The sequence below is a fragment of the Micromesistius poutassou genome, assembly GCF_964030765.1.
Source record: "Micromesistius poutassou genome assembly, chromosome: 21".
NCBI lineage: Eukaryota > Metazoa > Chordata > Actinopteri > Gadiformes > Gadidae > Micromesistius > Micromesistius poutassou.
In genome coordinates this window covers 8,473,307-8,490,091 of record NC_140291.1, presented here as the reverse complement: position 1 = coordinate 8,490,091, position 16,785 = coordinate 8,473,307, and the positions used below count along the sequence as shown (strand labels likewise).

The 16,785-nt window shown below is 45.7% G+C and overlaps 1 protein-coding gene across 2 annotated transcripts in view; it reads right to left on the bottom strand.

The window, feature by feature from the left end:
• Positions 1–16,518, bottom strand: part of LOC311366589 (glutamate receptor ionotropic, delta-1-like) — a gene marked incomplete at both ends in the record, with an annotated part of 424,970 nt that extends 408,452 nt beyond the window's left edge. For both annotated transcript variants that reach the window (XM_084485372.1, XM_084485371.1), the window contains one exon: positions 16,440–16,518. In XM_084485372.1, coding sequence (XP_084341498.1) covers positions 16,440–16,518 — 79 coding nt within the window. The remainder of the gene's footprint in view (positions 1–16,439) is intronic.
• Positions 16,519–16,785: the final 267 nt, after the last annotated feature.

The window sequence follows — 16,785 nt, the reverse complement described above, 5'->3', positions numbered from 1 at the left end:
TCGAAACGGGAGCACGTCGAGCTGCCAGAGACGTTCAACATGGTGGTAGTAGTCGTCTGGTGCTGGCTTGAGAGATGTGAAGTAGCATGAAGCAGCATGAGACCCGAGACCATCTGGACCCTGGAGCACCCAGCCGAGCGCTGTGTGAACAGCTGCGGGTCCACCTCTGGGGCCGAACCTGACAGGCTCCTTCGCTGTGATCAGGTGGGTGCAATCTGCACCGATTAGCAGTAGCGGATGTACCTTACTGAAGTTCTGAAGCTGGAGGCCCCTCAAGTGGTGATAGCGCTTCTGAAGTGCAGTTACGGGGTAAGATTGCTCTGACAGGGCTAGCCGACCCGCTGTGAAGGCACCCTTAACCAGGTGCTGTTCTGAAGGATGTGCCAGGGAGGCCACATGGAAGTTGACCGACGCACCAGTGAGGCGAGCCACGTCTTGGCGGATCGTCCGCAGAGCGAGAGATTCGGCTTCACCTTTGAGTTCCAGGTGACGAACGGCAGCTGGCAGTATTATTGTGCGTTCGGCCCCATCGTCAAGGATCGCGTAGGTGTGCAGCGACTTGCTCCCATGGCTAATGATGATTGGCACCACCTTGAGGTACACCTTTCCTCCTTGCTTGGAGTTGGCGAGTGAGGCGCGATCCTCCGGCGTAATGAGGTAGACGCCGGGACCTGGCTTGGCGATGGTATGGAGAACTCTGAGGTGAACCTCATGACATTCACTGCACACTTTCTTCAGGGTGCAGGCGTCTTGCCCGTGGTTGGTGCGACCACACTTACGACAACGCTTGCTGTCTGCTATCCACTTCTCGACCTCTTCCGGTGGGCGTCGGACGAAGTCTGGACACTGTGATAGGTAGTGATCGGCACTCTTACAGAAGAGACATATCTTCGTGAACTTCTGCTGCTTGGCCTCCGACCGAAACCTGTCTGAAGGCTGATGACTGTCAGATTTAGGCTTGTCGGAGCCATGATAAACTGAGAGGTTGCGAGGCCTGGTCACAGGAACTTGCCTATCTCTGTTGGGGGCCTGTGGCCCTTCAATCCGATGGCGCTGTGCCATTCTTGCGGACAGTCTTTGAGTTTCAGCCTTTACCCTGAGCCAATCGGAGAGGTCTCGGAGGTTGTACGGGTTTAGGCTGTTTGTATTGAGGCGACCTTGAGCCTGTAGATGCTCCACGAAGCCGTCCCTCGATTGTTTAGGGAGCTTACTGAGGAGCCGATCGACATGGCCGGTCGACATCACTTCCATCCCGTTGGGCCCTTCCAGCGATGCAAGCATTCCCACTAGCAGGTCGACACTAAGGGCGAAGCTCTGGAAGGCTTTGGCATCTCCAGCTTTGAGGTCAGGAGAGTTCAGGATCGCGGCAATCTCGCTTTGCGCGAGTTGATGTGGCTGTCCATATTGCCGCTGTAAGGCCTGCATGGCAGCGGTGTAGGGCTGCGCATAATGCCTGCAGGACTGTGCTATCAACCTGGCTTCATCCAGGACCAGGTGCTCTATAAGTACACGGTACTTGTAATGCTCAGAGAGTTCAGTGTGTGGACTGAGTAGGTGGTCCAGCGCCATCTTCAGGTCAGTGAAGTCTCTCTCATTGTCGTTGACCAACTTAGGCAGTTTCGGTACTGGGACTGGCTGCCTGGGAGGCTGGAGAGTGGATGGCATTTGTGTTGGTGTATAGCTGGGCTGAAGGGCATACTGGACCGGCGGAGCTGGTACAGGCTGATACGGTGCTGGACCAGGTGCTGGAGGCACCAGCTGATAGGCTGGCTGAGTTGTTGTAGCAGGCTGGGGCTGGTACACCGGTTGTGGATGATGGCTCAGCTGGTACGGTGCTGGACCAGGTGCTGGAGGCACCAGCTGATAGGCTGGCTGAGTTGTTGGAGCAGGCTGAGGCTGGTACACCGGTAGTGGTTGATGGCTCAGCTGGTACGGTGGCAGTTGATACACTGGCTGTGCAGGGATGACTGGCGGAGGCTGATACGCTGTCTGCGGGGGAGCAGCAGGTGTGTATGGTGAGGGCGCCACTGCCCATGTGGGTGGTTGATAGGTAAACTGCTGAGGCGTGCCTAGTGGGTGCTGGCCCACTGGCTGGAGAGCAGCTGCAGCGGGTAACTGGTGTGCAGGGTACTGCAGTGTTGCAGTCTGGGGTTGATATGTAGGCTGTGCAGGCGTAGCTGGAGCATATTGGTATGCAGTCTGGGGTTGATATGTAGGCTGTGCAGGCGTAGCTGGAGCATATTGATATGCAGCCTGAGGTTGATATGTAGGCTGTGCAGGCGTAGCTGGAGCATATTGATATGCGGCCTGGGGTTGATATGTCGGCTGTGCAGGCGTAGCTGGAGCATATTGATATGCAGCCTGGGGTTGATGTGTAGGCTGTACGGCCGTTGGCGTGCTGGCATACATGGTCTGCACAGGCGATGACGCAGCGTGGTTTGGCTGGTAGGCAGGCTGGTACCCTGGTGCTGTTGACAGCTGTTGGCCCACTGCTTGCGTCGCCTGGAAGTTAGACTGCGTCATGACCATACTCGTCGCAGTGGGCACTGGCGGCCTAGGAACTGCTCCGAATAACGGTGCAGAAGTTATTGTTGACGGTAGGGACTGAGTCAACGTGTAGCACTGTTGCCTTTGGCCTGGCAGACAAACTGTTGTCACTTGAGACTGTAATGCTGCAGTTGTTGTGCACAGCGGTGGTGTTAGCAGCAGCTTATCTTGAGGCTGGGTAGGTGGTCCCAGCTGGGGGAATAATGGCTGCTGCTGAAAGACACGGCTGTCTGGTTGGGGGTCTAACCAAGGTGAGTGGTTTGACGGGTCGCCCAGACCGATAGATGACGTGTGCTGTTGCGTAGGAGGACCTGGTCCGCTTGCGTTGTAGCTGCATTCCATTAAGCGCCGACTGTAGCAGCTCTGTTCGGAGGGAGCTGGCGATTGGGGCCCCACACACGTGTGCAGGTGGCTGGGCAGATTACTAGCATACGATGCTATGTCCCATTGACTCGCCTTATCGACTGCTCCTGGTGAGAAGGGACAGGGAGGAGGCTCGAGCGCGGTGTATAGCTGGTCACCTGTAGCGGCAGACTCGGTCTGCAGGCTGAGTGACCGCAGCTGCTGTGCGCTGGCGCTCTCGCTGTCGTCTTGGAGGGGGGCAGTATAAGGCATGAGGGACTGTGGTAAGCTGACCTGATAGCCCTGCATGTGTGCTGGAAGCTGTCGCTGCCTTCCTTGTCCTTGTGTTCCGCTTCCGGTTGCTGCTGTTCTCTGTGCGTCCATGGCTCCGTCGTGGGTGAAGTAATTCCGGTTCGAAGGACCAATATTGGAGAATGTGCTTGTGTGTTTTACTGGGACCACTTTATCCAGGACGGCAACTCCGGTCAGAGAGTAGACTCATACACAGGGAACAGTTCTGGTTGTTTATATCTTCAATATTGCGAATGACATCAAGGAATCAAGCAATGGATGAATGATGAATAGTTGAATGAATGATGAATGAATGAATGAATGAATGGTGAATGGTTTTCTGTAAGACAGAATAAGAAATAGACAAATACTTATTACAGATCCACCTAAAACATCGGGCTTAACACCCCATAAAATGCTATACAAGCATAACAAATAGTTTCCACATTACACACATACACGTTAACACGTGCAACATAACAGCCGACAACGGCGCAGCCGAGTGACGTATACACATATGCTACACGAGGTACAGGCTCATACAATAGCTACCCAATTCGTGAGTGAATCAACTAAATAGCGGAAACCGGCTCAAACATAAAATCACGCCCACTAATATGGAACCGAATTGCGGACTGCATATAATATTTATCATATGTAAATATTCATAAATATACGTGGTTCAGTACATTACTCACTCTTCACGAACGCATTCTTGTCGTGGCGTGCTATGCGGTCGCGCGCAACAGGCTCTGACGTAGCCCCGTACACCTAGTGATTCTAGGACCCCACGGCGCTACCTGGGCTGTCCCAAATGCCTGAACAGAAATAACGATATATATATATATATACATACACGTTATATACGTAATACAATAAACGAACTAATAGGGAATTTACAACATAGACTGCTCCCTTTGATTATTGGTGATAGAATTCCTGAGGGTGATGGAGCATGGACCGTACTTATGGATTTGAAAGAGGTAGTTGAGTTGATGCTGTCCCCGAATTTTACAGAGGAAGCTATCCAGTTTTTACAGACAAAGATTCCAGACCATAGACAAATGTTGAGAGAAGTTTTTTCCTAATTTCTCACTCCGCCCCAAACACCACTACATTGAACATTATCCCAATCTCATACGCTGCTTTGGGCCACTTATCTACCTGTGTACGATTCGATTTGAGGGCAAGCGTCGCTTTTTCAAGCGTGTAGTTCATGACACACAAAACTTTAAGAATTTGCTGAAAACATTAGCAAACAGACACCAGTTTATGATGGCATACTATCTGAGTTCCCTTTCATTCTTTAAACCTCACCAGAAGACGTGTAATGTTTCCTCTGTGATGGTTTCCATGCTTCCTAGGGTTGCCAACCGTCCCGTAAAAGACCTGTCCCGTAATGAACTGATACGGGACGCACTTTGTCCCGTATTTTGGGGTCGTAATCGCGTGAACGCGTCTGCCCGCGATCGCGCATAGCCCCCCCCCACCCCGTCAACAATCTCGTCTGCTCGCGAACGCGCATATCCCCCCCCCCCCGTCAACAATCTCGATCAAGAGGTGTCCCTTATTTGAAACTCTGGGAGATAGGACTGCCTCAGTATTGCAGAATTGAACAGATTCTCCTTGTTAACAATGAAATTGTTTTCCTTTGCCGAGAACATGCATCACTGTACATTGAACACCTGCGATCCTATGAACTTACATCAGGGAATTTGTCAGTTCACACCAAATCAGAGCTCAATGACACATTGCCTCTCTCAGCTTACCATGCACAAGGAAAACTACTCATAACACCAAAACGATATATATTGCCACACTGAAAGTTTCTCACAAGATTACAAGTGTTTCTTACAATTCCCATTGTTAGCATATATTATTAGGATACCAACTACTATGGCGCATATTCTTTGTGTAGGTCTGTACTCATATTTCATTGACCTTTTCAATGTGTTTAAAACAGAAAAGGAGATGGCTGCCACCCAGAAATTTCTGCTTCGAGTTTATGTGGACATAGATGTGGCCATGAAACTCACTCTAAATGCGTGACCAAATTCAGTAGAAGAGCTGAAGAAGCTAATGAAAGAAGTTTAAGCCAAGACCGGACAGTGACAGTTCAGCCTACAGTATGTGGACATAGAGGAATTGCCAGAGAAGGGCACGCTGAAAGTAATGAGATCAGAAAGTGATAATTCCTCAACTGCAAGTTCTGATACAGACATACTCCAACATGTTCCTTTGACTCAACGTCAAAAGAACTGGCCCGATTCTTTCCCTGTGCCAACAGTTTCTTATGAGGTAGAACATGTTCTTGAAGAAGGAAACTTTGTGTTTGAGATGTCTGGAAGGACATTGAAATTGACTAGATCACAGAAGCACAACATCCTGGAAAATATGGCTGAAACCATGCACAGATTCAAGCCATACCACAATGACAGGGAAGTTGGCAAGGCAGCTGAAGCCCTGGTTACTCTACACCCTTGTCTCAGAGAGCTTGGGAGTGATAGCGGTTGGTATGGCTGGAAGGTGAGCTTAAAATTTAAAATGGGTAATTATCGGCAGAAGCTGGCCAGATCTGGGTGTGCAGAGGTGTCTGTCAATGCTGGAAAAAGAAGCAAGAACAACCCGGAGAGTGAGCACCCGCATTCCAACATAAAACGTGCCTGCCATTCTGAAGTTAACTTCCTTCCTAACTTTCCCAAAGGAGAGAACCAGTCTACTCTTCAACAGATGAAAATACAGATCAAACAAGAAGTTGAAAAGACAGAGAAAAATAATTTACTAATAGAAAAACTCATGCAGACAACCTTTGGTCTGAGTCGACAAGATATTGTCAAGGGAGATCTGCTGGTTAGGGACTTCCTGGATAGCTGGCCAGCCTTAAAGATGGAGTCTCAGGTAGCATCCTCATACTTTTGTTACAAAATCCCAGCACCAGCATGTTTGAATGTGTGTTTTAATGTGTGATTTCAGTGTATAACAGCTGCACAATGATCACAGATGCTGGATATAAGTAGATACTCATTTTGTAAACATTTATGTTTTTGTGTGTTTGCAGGTGTGTGCAGAGTTTCACCGCATAACCAATGTGAACCTACGGAACACATTCTACTCTGAGCTGGACAGACAATATTTCACAACTGATCAACTTGTACAGACCGAAGGCGTCACGGACAGGCAAGACAGCAGTGGCGATACGGGAGATCCTTGGAACTTATGATCTCCAGGTATGTCTAGCATAGCCATCATCAAAACAGTAATCACTTTTTGTGCAAACATTTCAGAGTACGTTGCACTAATCTAAATCAGAGAGCTGACTCAAAATGACAGTAAAAAAACAACTGAGCGAAGTTTAATCATGTTTTATATTAACTGATAAAATCTATAATTATCAACAGTAAGATTTGTTTCAATTTGGAGTATCCAAAGAAACTCATCCACACATTCACGTTCATTCAGAAAATACTGATGTGTCTAGATGATAACACACCACTGAAACCATCCCTTCTGAATTTGAAAAATGATTTGCTGAACTAAGCAGAAAGCTTCAAGGCTCCATACATTCCTGTGCTAATACAGAAGGCTTGTTTTTGTTCATACGAGCAGAACACATATAAATGTCAACATTGCCCTGCTTGTTACAGAAAGCAGAAGGTGTTTCTAAATGCCTGTAAACATTTTCAGGTGAATTTATTTAAAATTAGGTAGTTGTTTGATGTGTCAAGAGAACAAGTTATTGAGATTTTATTATTATTATTGAGATTTTTCATTTAGATTTTCAGAACTTAGGTCCTCTGTTTGACCACTAATGTCTCAGTTGCAAAGCTTTAATTCTGCTATATTTAGGATGACTGAGTTATTAGATTGTCAGAATTTTAAAGTCAGTTAACCTTTCTACCAACCAACATGTTCAGTTTAATGTTGTTAAAAAGTGGCCCCTTTGTTGTGATGCATAAGGGTTTCGGCCATTGATAATGATTGTGAGCACCTTTGGAAAGGCTTTGTCGGAATGCCATATACTTGTACGTATCGTGTATTGATTTCTAGTCAACTGTTAAAGCAGAAACTATGCTCATCGAGGGCAAAGTGCCCATGATCTGAATGTTGAAATATTCTGCCAAAAGTTAATGTCTTAAAAGGAAGGTTGTTTTAAAACCTAATAAATAACCTGTTTTGTATCAGTGGAGGTTGTATATTTTTTTGAGAATTTAATTTAAATCTATTAATTATATAAAATCACTATCTATTCATTTTACATCTTTCGAGTAGTTTTAAGTTGTGTAAAGTTAAATGTATTAGTTAGAGTAAGTTTGTTGAACTTAGCTTCACCAAGTGTGATTGAATTAAATTAATTTAGTAAGTAGAGGTTAAAAGATATTTGTATAAATATAATATAATATGAGTAAAGACAACTTATTTATTTTGTCATTCTTTCAATACATTTTGAGTCCAGTTGAAATATAGTTTTAAATTTAAGTGTAATTAAAAATATATATTGTACATGTACTTAAATTTTCTTATGTAATCGGTTACAACAAAAGTTTGGAGTACTCTGAACTTTTTAGGTTTTACAGGTTCAGGTTTTACAGTGTACATGGAGCAGAACATACGTCCAATTCTTTTTGGAAACGCTTTCTTCATAAAACGTGTCAGACATCACAGTTTTTTGTATACATTTTATTCATTAGTAAGCTAAATGGGTATGCCGTCTTTCAGAACCTTTCATTACCTGCACTAAAGAGAAAAAAATGACTGCATTGTATACGTATATACATATGTATACCTATATGTATATATATATATATATATATATATATATGTATATACTGCATCATTGTACCCAGCACTTATGAAAATGCACTTCCGAATGTGTCTCTGTGGAACCAACATTGCACATTTCAAAATAAACTGACGCACATGTGGAAAGCTAAAGTTTAGTAGGAGCACAGGAAGGACATTTCTGCATTTTTGTCTAAGCAGCTTCCCCTCTAATTATTTTCCTTTAAGTTAAGTTACCTATTATTGTCCCTTTTTTTGGGGAAATTCTTTCTCTGCTTTTGACCCATCCGGGAGCCGGTGAACACCTGGAGCAGTAGGCAGCTGCAGTGCAGCACCTGGGGAGCAGGTGAGGGTTTCAGGTGCTTTGCTCAAGGGAACCTCATCCTTGGATCAGGACGTAAGAGAGTGCTGCACAACCTCTCCCCCCGTCCATATTTTTACCTACCAGTTGGGATTCGAACCAGCCACCCTCCGGTTACAGGTCCAACTCTTTAACCAGTAGGCCACGGATGCCCTAATGAGGTTTGATACAGCTTCTCCACTCAGGTGGAGCAGGTGCTAAGTGGCTTCCTCTGTCAGTGTTGTGATTGGCTTCTCCTCGAAGCAGCTCTGAAAAACTTCCTTTGTAGGTCACTTATAATTGGCTTCTCCTTTAAGCAGCTTCTAAACGGCTTCTCCTCTGAGTAGGCTTTAATCTAACCAGCCTCTCCTCTAAGCAAGAGACTTCTCCTGGAAGCAGGTTCTAAGCGGCTCCTTAAATCCGATTAGTTCTTTAGGCGGGGACGAGAGCAAAGACCCAGCTGTGCCTTTTCCAGCTGCCAGACAGAGTAGATTGGATTCCCACGGTGCTTTCCAAATTCGGGAAAAAATGGATAAACAGGTCCTCTCCTCCTCACTGTCCCCTTATCCCCCCCCTTCACTACATCACCCCCGACACCCTCCCTAAATCAATTCCTATCAGTTGGCCAGGGCCTCTCGGAGATCAAAGCATCTCTCCTCCTCGACCTCCTCCCAAACACAGCCCTGCTGCCTGTGACCTGGGGCCGTTTAGAATCCGAGGGACCGGTGAGGAGGAAGAGGCGGGTAGGGGCCTGCAGGAATTCACAGCAGCATAATGCCTTTAGATACACGCTACAGGAGTCGGGTTCCTCCTATCCCAAGCGTCCAGCGGGCCGCCAGGTCGGACTTGTTGAAGCTAGGGCGAGCAGAGAAGAGGTGTGGAGCAGGAGGGAGAAGGAGGGAATGAACCAGGATGTCACAGAGGATGTGTGAGGTGTGAGGGTGTGTTGAGATTTGCAATGTCAAGAACACCATGATCAAGACCAGTGGCGTCAGTTTGTTTTTAGAAGTGCTGGGGACAATAACCATAAGCTTGAGTGTGGTTTGAAAAGTGCTGGGTACCCTTATGTAAGCTATTCATCCATTCAACGCTGCACATTAGGGGGGGGGGGGGGGGGGGCGGCGATTATGGGCTGGCGGAGTTGTTGACGGGGGTGGGGGGGGTTATCGATAATGGAAAATGCGCAGATTTCTTTTTTTCTTGTGTGCTCATGCCGCCCCCGGCAGCTGCCCACTTCGCCCGTGCCTAAAACCGCCACTGTGTTTGGGTCCTCATATGGAAAGTATTATTTGATCAGAGACCGGACACATTTGTGGTCCGGTCCGGACCCGGACCGGAGTGCGGGCTTTGAGGATCCATGCTCTACAGTGTATTGTCAGGTGCTGAAAATCCTATTCGAACAATAAAAGTTGAAAACCACAGTTTGTGTTTTGGCTTGTTTTGCAAACGGCGTTGGAAACACCAGGGTATTGGCTCGGGATATGTAATACTAATACACATCATATAGGACAAAGAACAGTGTTGGCAATTAAACACTTCTCTTGACATCAACAAAGTTTACCAGACAAACAATGCCAGACTGTAAAGGGGGTACGAAATGAAACGAGGTACTGAGCATCAGATTTTTGAAGAAGAGCAAGGGCTGCTGGTAGCCTATGTTATGCATTAAAAAAAGAAATAAATAAATGAGCGCCCAGAGGAGAATTTCATCTGCCAAATCCCCACCAGTAAAGTAGTAAACACTCGCGAAGGACCAAGGTAGACTTCACTCGTTACAACGTCATATAAGCAAACTTCCCGCAAATAAAATCCCCTACAGTTTAGGATAATCACACAGGTTATGCGAGACTCAGAGCATATTTATGTTAGTATACCAGGCTCCAAGTCTAATGTCACATATCTCAACCAAACAAAACAACTATAACCACATTAGCATAGCAATCGCACCGTGTGTAGCTGCAATCTGTATCTACAATGCATAGGCCTACTAGCTGGAGCACCAACCAGAATCAGATCACAATTGTAGCTTAGGACCGTGGGTAATAGTGGTGGCTCGAACGACTCTTTAAAACGAACGAACCGACCTGATTCGCGGCTCTCGTTCGTCGTCGTTCGCCGAGACTCAACTCCCAGCTCCACCCACTAGTCGCTGACTCGCGAGTCGCCGTTCGTTCACTGACTGTGTTTAGCGGTGAATACTTAAGGACTGAGAAGTCACGAGAGTCAGCCGGGTAACAACATCCAGATTCCGAACATTAAGCACTCCTCAGCTAAAAGGAACTTAGTTAATCTTGTGTTGATTGATGACCGTTTGCACCATTGCACGATCGTGATTCGTTTGAGAATGAGAATGAGGGAGCAGCGGAGTCTGACCGACTTGGCTGAGAACGTGCATTCGCGATTTGTTTGAACGAGAACGAGGGAGGAGCGGCATTCGCGAACGTGCATTCGCGATTCATTTGAACGAGAACAAGGGAGGAGCCGAGTCTGACCGACTCAGTGACTGAGAATCATGATTCACCGCTACCGGAAATGCGAACGAACAAACGAACGAATGAACGACTCTTCTTGGCGAACTGACCGACGCGAACTGATTCATTCAAACGAATCATGAAATCCACCACTAGTGGGTAACCTTTGACCAGGTCATCACGAGCAAACAAAACCAGCAGCAAAGTTTAAGTAAACCAATTTCTTACCTTATGTGGCCCTCCACATGCAGGCTAGATGATGTATATATCCATATCCATTTAGTTATCCAGTGTCACAAGCATGCTTTTTACAGGTAGCAAAAGGACTGGCTATTTTCTGAATAAAAATGTCAATTTTGGCTGTCTGTCTTGAAAATGAATTAAGCCACTTCTCCATTGTAACGCTATGTACAGACAGCACACGTTTACCCTCCCCCTCCCCCTTGCGATGACATTAAATATATTTAAAAAACAAAAAAAAGGCGCAAGTCGCAAGGCTATTTGACTGGATTCATCCTGCATCATGTCTAAGAGAAAAGCAGGAACCAATATCAGATCCTTTTTCAGCAATCAAAAATGCGCTGTAAGTGCAATCCTGCATTAGAAACCTACAAATTACCTTGTTTTACGATGTTTGATATTGTGGCGACCGTGGGCGTGGTCGCCGTGTTCCAGGTGCCGCAAAGGATCCTGGGACAATTGTTTTAGGACACTTTAGTTTTTTAGTCTGACACCATGAGTGAGAGTGCTGTTCGTGTTGGGCAGGTGTGCCGTGTTTTCTGTTGTTATTGGGTGTGTGAATAAAGACAACTCCCGTAGCCGAGCGGTGTATGCGGCGCCTGAGTTGATTTGACTGCTTAACCTTGGGCTTCCGTCTCGTCCTTCCTGTGCAGCTCGCCATAATATTAACTCAGAGTTAACTGCAAGCTGCTAGTTATCCAATAATATCCTCCTTATTCATCTATTGAGGATGTCATTGTGCTCGCGTGCCTGTCACATCGCAATTGACCGTTTGCAAGCCCTGACCTCTTATCCGTTTTTTAAGATTTCCTCTCCTCTGATTTCCTCTCGAGCCGTCGCCATCATAGACATCTTATAAGTAGACGCAGCATCGACCGCTACTGCCTACTGGCGCTGACGAGACGTGGGGCTGCCATCTTGGAGTGGTGATCCGCTCCACTCAGTGTAATTCGTTTGGCAGGAGCAATGAACTGTCAGCGCATTTAATTAATCTTACCTCACTGAATACCACTGATTTTCACACGTTTTTTGGTTATACGTGTAGCTATGATAAAGGACACATGTTTTGCTGTGTTTTATTATTTATAGTTGGCTTAAGAGTAATATAATATTCTTATATGCTATAAGTGACCAGACGTCCGAGATCAAAACTGGGAATATAATCCCAGAGAAGGGGAAAAAAACGGTCAGCTATTTTTAAGTTGAAGAAACAATATGATTAGGTTATATATACATATACGTATATCCTACATAAACAATGTATGAATACATTAGATATCTCTTAGGGACCTATAGACTGTATCTGTTGCTGCTGCAGCAGCAGAGTTTATTCTGTCTTGAGACTTTGTATTGATATTTTGTATTACATTCTTCCCTTAAATTATTATGTTTACAGTGATTGTTTTATATGTATTTTTTATGTATGTCGCTTTGGATAAAAGCGTCTGCCAAATACTTAAACATAAACATATATAAACACCTGAAAGTTTTTCAGCTAAAACCACCAATCTGTTTCACTGGATTCAGAATAAAACCAAATTCTGTCTTACCCAACAATGTTAGTATTTGAATATTGTTACTTGAACGACTTATTCATAGTTCCAATTATACTGTTAAGAAACTATTGTCTTATACTTTGCCTAAAATGAGAAAAAATAGAACATTTCCTTACAAAGACGAATGGGGCTGGGGAATTAAGTTTTAACTTAATTTATTTGCCAGCAAGATTAAAAGTGCAAATATATCAATCAAAATTGGGAATTATACACAAGTTAACATTCAATTCAATTCATTCATTTTATTTGTAAAGCGCCAAAACATTACACACATTGGCGCTTTACAGAGTGAACATTTAGAGAGAGCCCATGAGTAACAGGGGCAAGGAAAAACTCCCTAGAATTGGAGATACATATAGGAAGAAACCTCGAGCAGATCCACGACTCAAGGGCCTGACCCATCTGCCTAGGGTCAGTTACAGGGCAGTAAGGTTTGTATACATGATAAATGAATAGGTTAGTTAGGTGTAGAGAATAGAACATGGTGTTTAGAGCCACGTGGGGTGTATGTTACAAAGAGGTAGGTTACATAACCAGTATGATAATGCATGAATCCCATTTAGTGTCAGAAAGTTCAAATAGTGTAGTGTAGGGATGAATTGTCATAGGGATTAGGAATTGTCATAGGGCAGTAGTGGATCGCTAGGCAGCGCAGGCCAGGAATCCGGTCAAGGGGACAGCAACAGGCGATGTCATAGGGATGGGACTTCAGGTGCGATGAGAGCCAAATACAAGGATGGCTGATGACTGGTAATGGTTTACCTCACAAGTGAGGTAAGGGGGAAGAGAGAGAGATATATAGAGTGGGTTAGTATTGATATATGTTTCATGATGGTTAGTATTAATAAGTATCAATGGTACTATATAGTGTTACACTATAGAGAGAAAAGGCAAGATATGTTATATATTGATAATATGATTTATCAAGTCTCAGTTCATAGCCGGGTGAACACATAGTAGTTCAACTATAATCCCAAAAATGACCCCATTCCAGGTGTCAGGTAAGTGTGGCAGGGCCTTTTCCTGTTTATCACACATTTTGTCCCACACATTTCACGAAGGTGGGCTACACAAAATTGGGTTGGAAAGCTAGATTAGCTATACTGTATAGCCACTGTCCATCTGATTGTCTAGTTAGCTAACATATATTACCCCCCCTACACAATCTGGACTGTGGTCCTAACTTTTACCCCTGTTGGCTTTTACGATCTTTATCTTCATCATTTATTTCAACTTTATGTTTTTCAAGTATGTAATTTTTTTATTTCATTGACAAGCATTTCTATTATGGTCATACTCTTGTTTGCTAGCAGCTACGATTTCAGTACTATTGAAGATCTTTGCTCCTTCTCAACTCTGTGGTAATATTTTTTTCACAAAATACAACCAATAGTACGTTAATGTTAAATCGTACTTGTGAAAAGTAATCCCCCGATTCCTATTTTTCCTTGTTTTCTTCTGTAGACGCTACCTGTCAGCTGTCAATTCAGGCTGCTCGCCGGCTCCTCATCACCACTCCAAGATGGCGGCCGAATTTCTCGCGTCACAGCAGCCAATGCTGCGTCTACTTATAAGATGTCTATGGTTGCCATAGCGAAATGCAAGCTTGACGGAGCTTACTACTCTTGTGATTGAACAGCGCGAACGGTCAATTGATTTGCACATTTTTAAAAGTGGTGGGGACAAAATTAAAATTAAAAAAATAAGACCACCGGACTGAAGACCACCAGATTGAGAACACCATGATCAAGACCATCACAGTCAAGACCACCAGACTGAAGGCCATCACAGTCAGGACCACCAGACTGAAGACCATCACAGTCAAGACCACCAGGGACACCAGTGTTGGAACACAGAATCTTTGGTCTTGGACTCAAACCATATTGGTCCATGCATAGGCAACACATTGCAAGGAATGCAGAACTATGATGAGAGAAATCAAAATCAATATGATGACCTTGAACACCCGGTTTATAATCACAGGACAATGGAAAATACAACTGCTTCAGTTCCTCTCTGGGCCAGCATCGCTCGCTTTATCGATACCAGCAAGTAAGTACAACAAGGCCATACCTGTGACTAACAGAACCATAGACTAGGCATCGCCTCTTCTTCTAAGCAGAGCCGAACTGTATGTCCATGCTTGCTAATTTACTGAAATCAATGACCGGCTACTAAAATAGCCCTAGTGAATCTCAGAGCAAGCAGGCCTTTCTTCAGCTGCCATCCAGCACCGAGCTCACCGGAGCTCATTCATTATGAAGCGCTACGGCTACGTCTAAGCCCAACATTCATTCAACATTAATTTTGGTAAAGTTAAGGGGCTCCATCACGCTATTGTGTCTGTCTGTCTGTCTGTCTGTCTGTCTGTCTGTCTGTCTGTCTGTGTGTGTGTGTGTGTGTGTGTGTGTGTGTGTGTGTGTGTGTGTGTGTGTGTGTGTGTGTGTGTGTGTGTACGCTCGTGTGTGCGTGTGTGTGTTTGTATGTGGCTGTGTGTGTGTGATTTGTTTAACTCTTCCGAGGCAGCCTAATGCTGCCTTCGATGGTTTTGCAATTTCCATTGCAATGCCCAAACAGCATTTTTGGTCAAACGAATCGATTTTTGTCAACTCCGCCTCCCCCCCCACTCCCCGCCTTCCAAAGTCGATGGCTCCTCTCCAAACAGAGCAGTAGGCTACGGCTGCCGCATCACATCATCTCGGGCATCGTAGACACACTGGGGCCAATCTGTGCAAAGATCGTTCAGCCGATAGGAGCATTGGTGTCTTTTTAGCGATACTTCCATAGCTGCATTACTTCATTAAATTCCGTTTGCTTGGACTTGGCTATACAGCAAAACGGACGTTACTGGAAATAAATATAAATATTCAGCACATAGCAACATATTTCATTTGGTTCCTTTTATTTCCCATTGCGTTTTAATGTGGTCGGTTGCCAGTGTTTTTTTTTTTAAAGAATAAACAGTTGGCTTTTGTCCGGTTCGTCATATCTTACTATGGCCGAGCTGATTAACATGTTGATCACGTCCAATTCAAAGTTCAGCCTTATAGATGAGAGAGAGAGAGAGAGAGAGAGAGAGAGAGAGAGAGGGAGAGAGGGAGAGAGGAGGAGGAGGAGGAGGAGGAGGAGGAGGAGGAGGAACGGTTGTCTCCTAACACCCACGTCGAGCTGGTTTCCCGTCTCCATCCCGTTGTGTTGGCGTTATGTTATTACATATCATATATTATTCGTATAATACACTATTCTCGGGTCCGGGATGAGGGGTTACTCTGTGATGCACTGCCGCAAGTTCATCAGCAATCCGCCTGATCTGCGTCTCCCTCTCTGAGACGGATCGGAGTTATCGTTCGTCACACACTTTGCAATGACTTTCTACGGCGCGCAGCATCGATTATTATCATTGGCTGTGTGTGTTCGTGTGCGTGCGTGCGTGCGCGCGTGTGTGTATATATCAACACGGTGTGTGTGTGTGTGTGTGTGTGTGTGTGTGTGTGTGTGTGTGTGTGTGTGTGTGTGTGTGTGTGTGTGTGTGTGTGTGTGTGTGTGCACGCATAGGAGCCAGGATGCAACAGTCGCTCAACATTGCGCTGGCATTGATGAGGGGTTCTAACAATGAGCTATCAAGCGTGAGATTCAATGGACGTAGCGCTCCAAACTAATGTCCACACGCCAAACACGTCCACTAAATTCACTGATCGGGGTTTTTTTCCATCTCAGGACTGCATCGATGCCTGCATAGCGGCTCGTCTCGTCAGATAAAACGCAGCGGAGTTGAATCGTGCTGCCCTGCGTCTCATTCTCCCGGAGCCTCTCACAGAGCCCCTCACGAGTCCCCCGACACACGACCACCTATCTCCTAGCTCGCTTCCTTACCGATGTGGATGATGGAGTCCGCGTCCACCGTGTTGCTCTGCAGTATCCAAAGGGAGAGACTCAACACGAGCAGCTCCATCTCCGCTCCTCCGCGGCGCCTCGGCGTCCGGCGGTCAGATCCACAATAAACCGCGCTGCGTAAAAGGCGATAGAACCGCTTCAGGTATCCTCGAGTCCAGAGAAGACGAAGTCCGACAGGCTGGAGGGCGATGGGAAGGTTTTAGAAATCCAGAACAAGTGCAGAGGGAGGAAATTACACGTAGATCACAGAGCGGAGCGCTTCTCCTCCGCTGTACCGGCGATAGCGCGGAGTCTGACTGAGGAGGAGGACCGAGCATCACCTCTC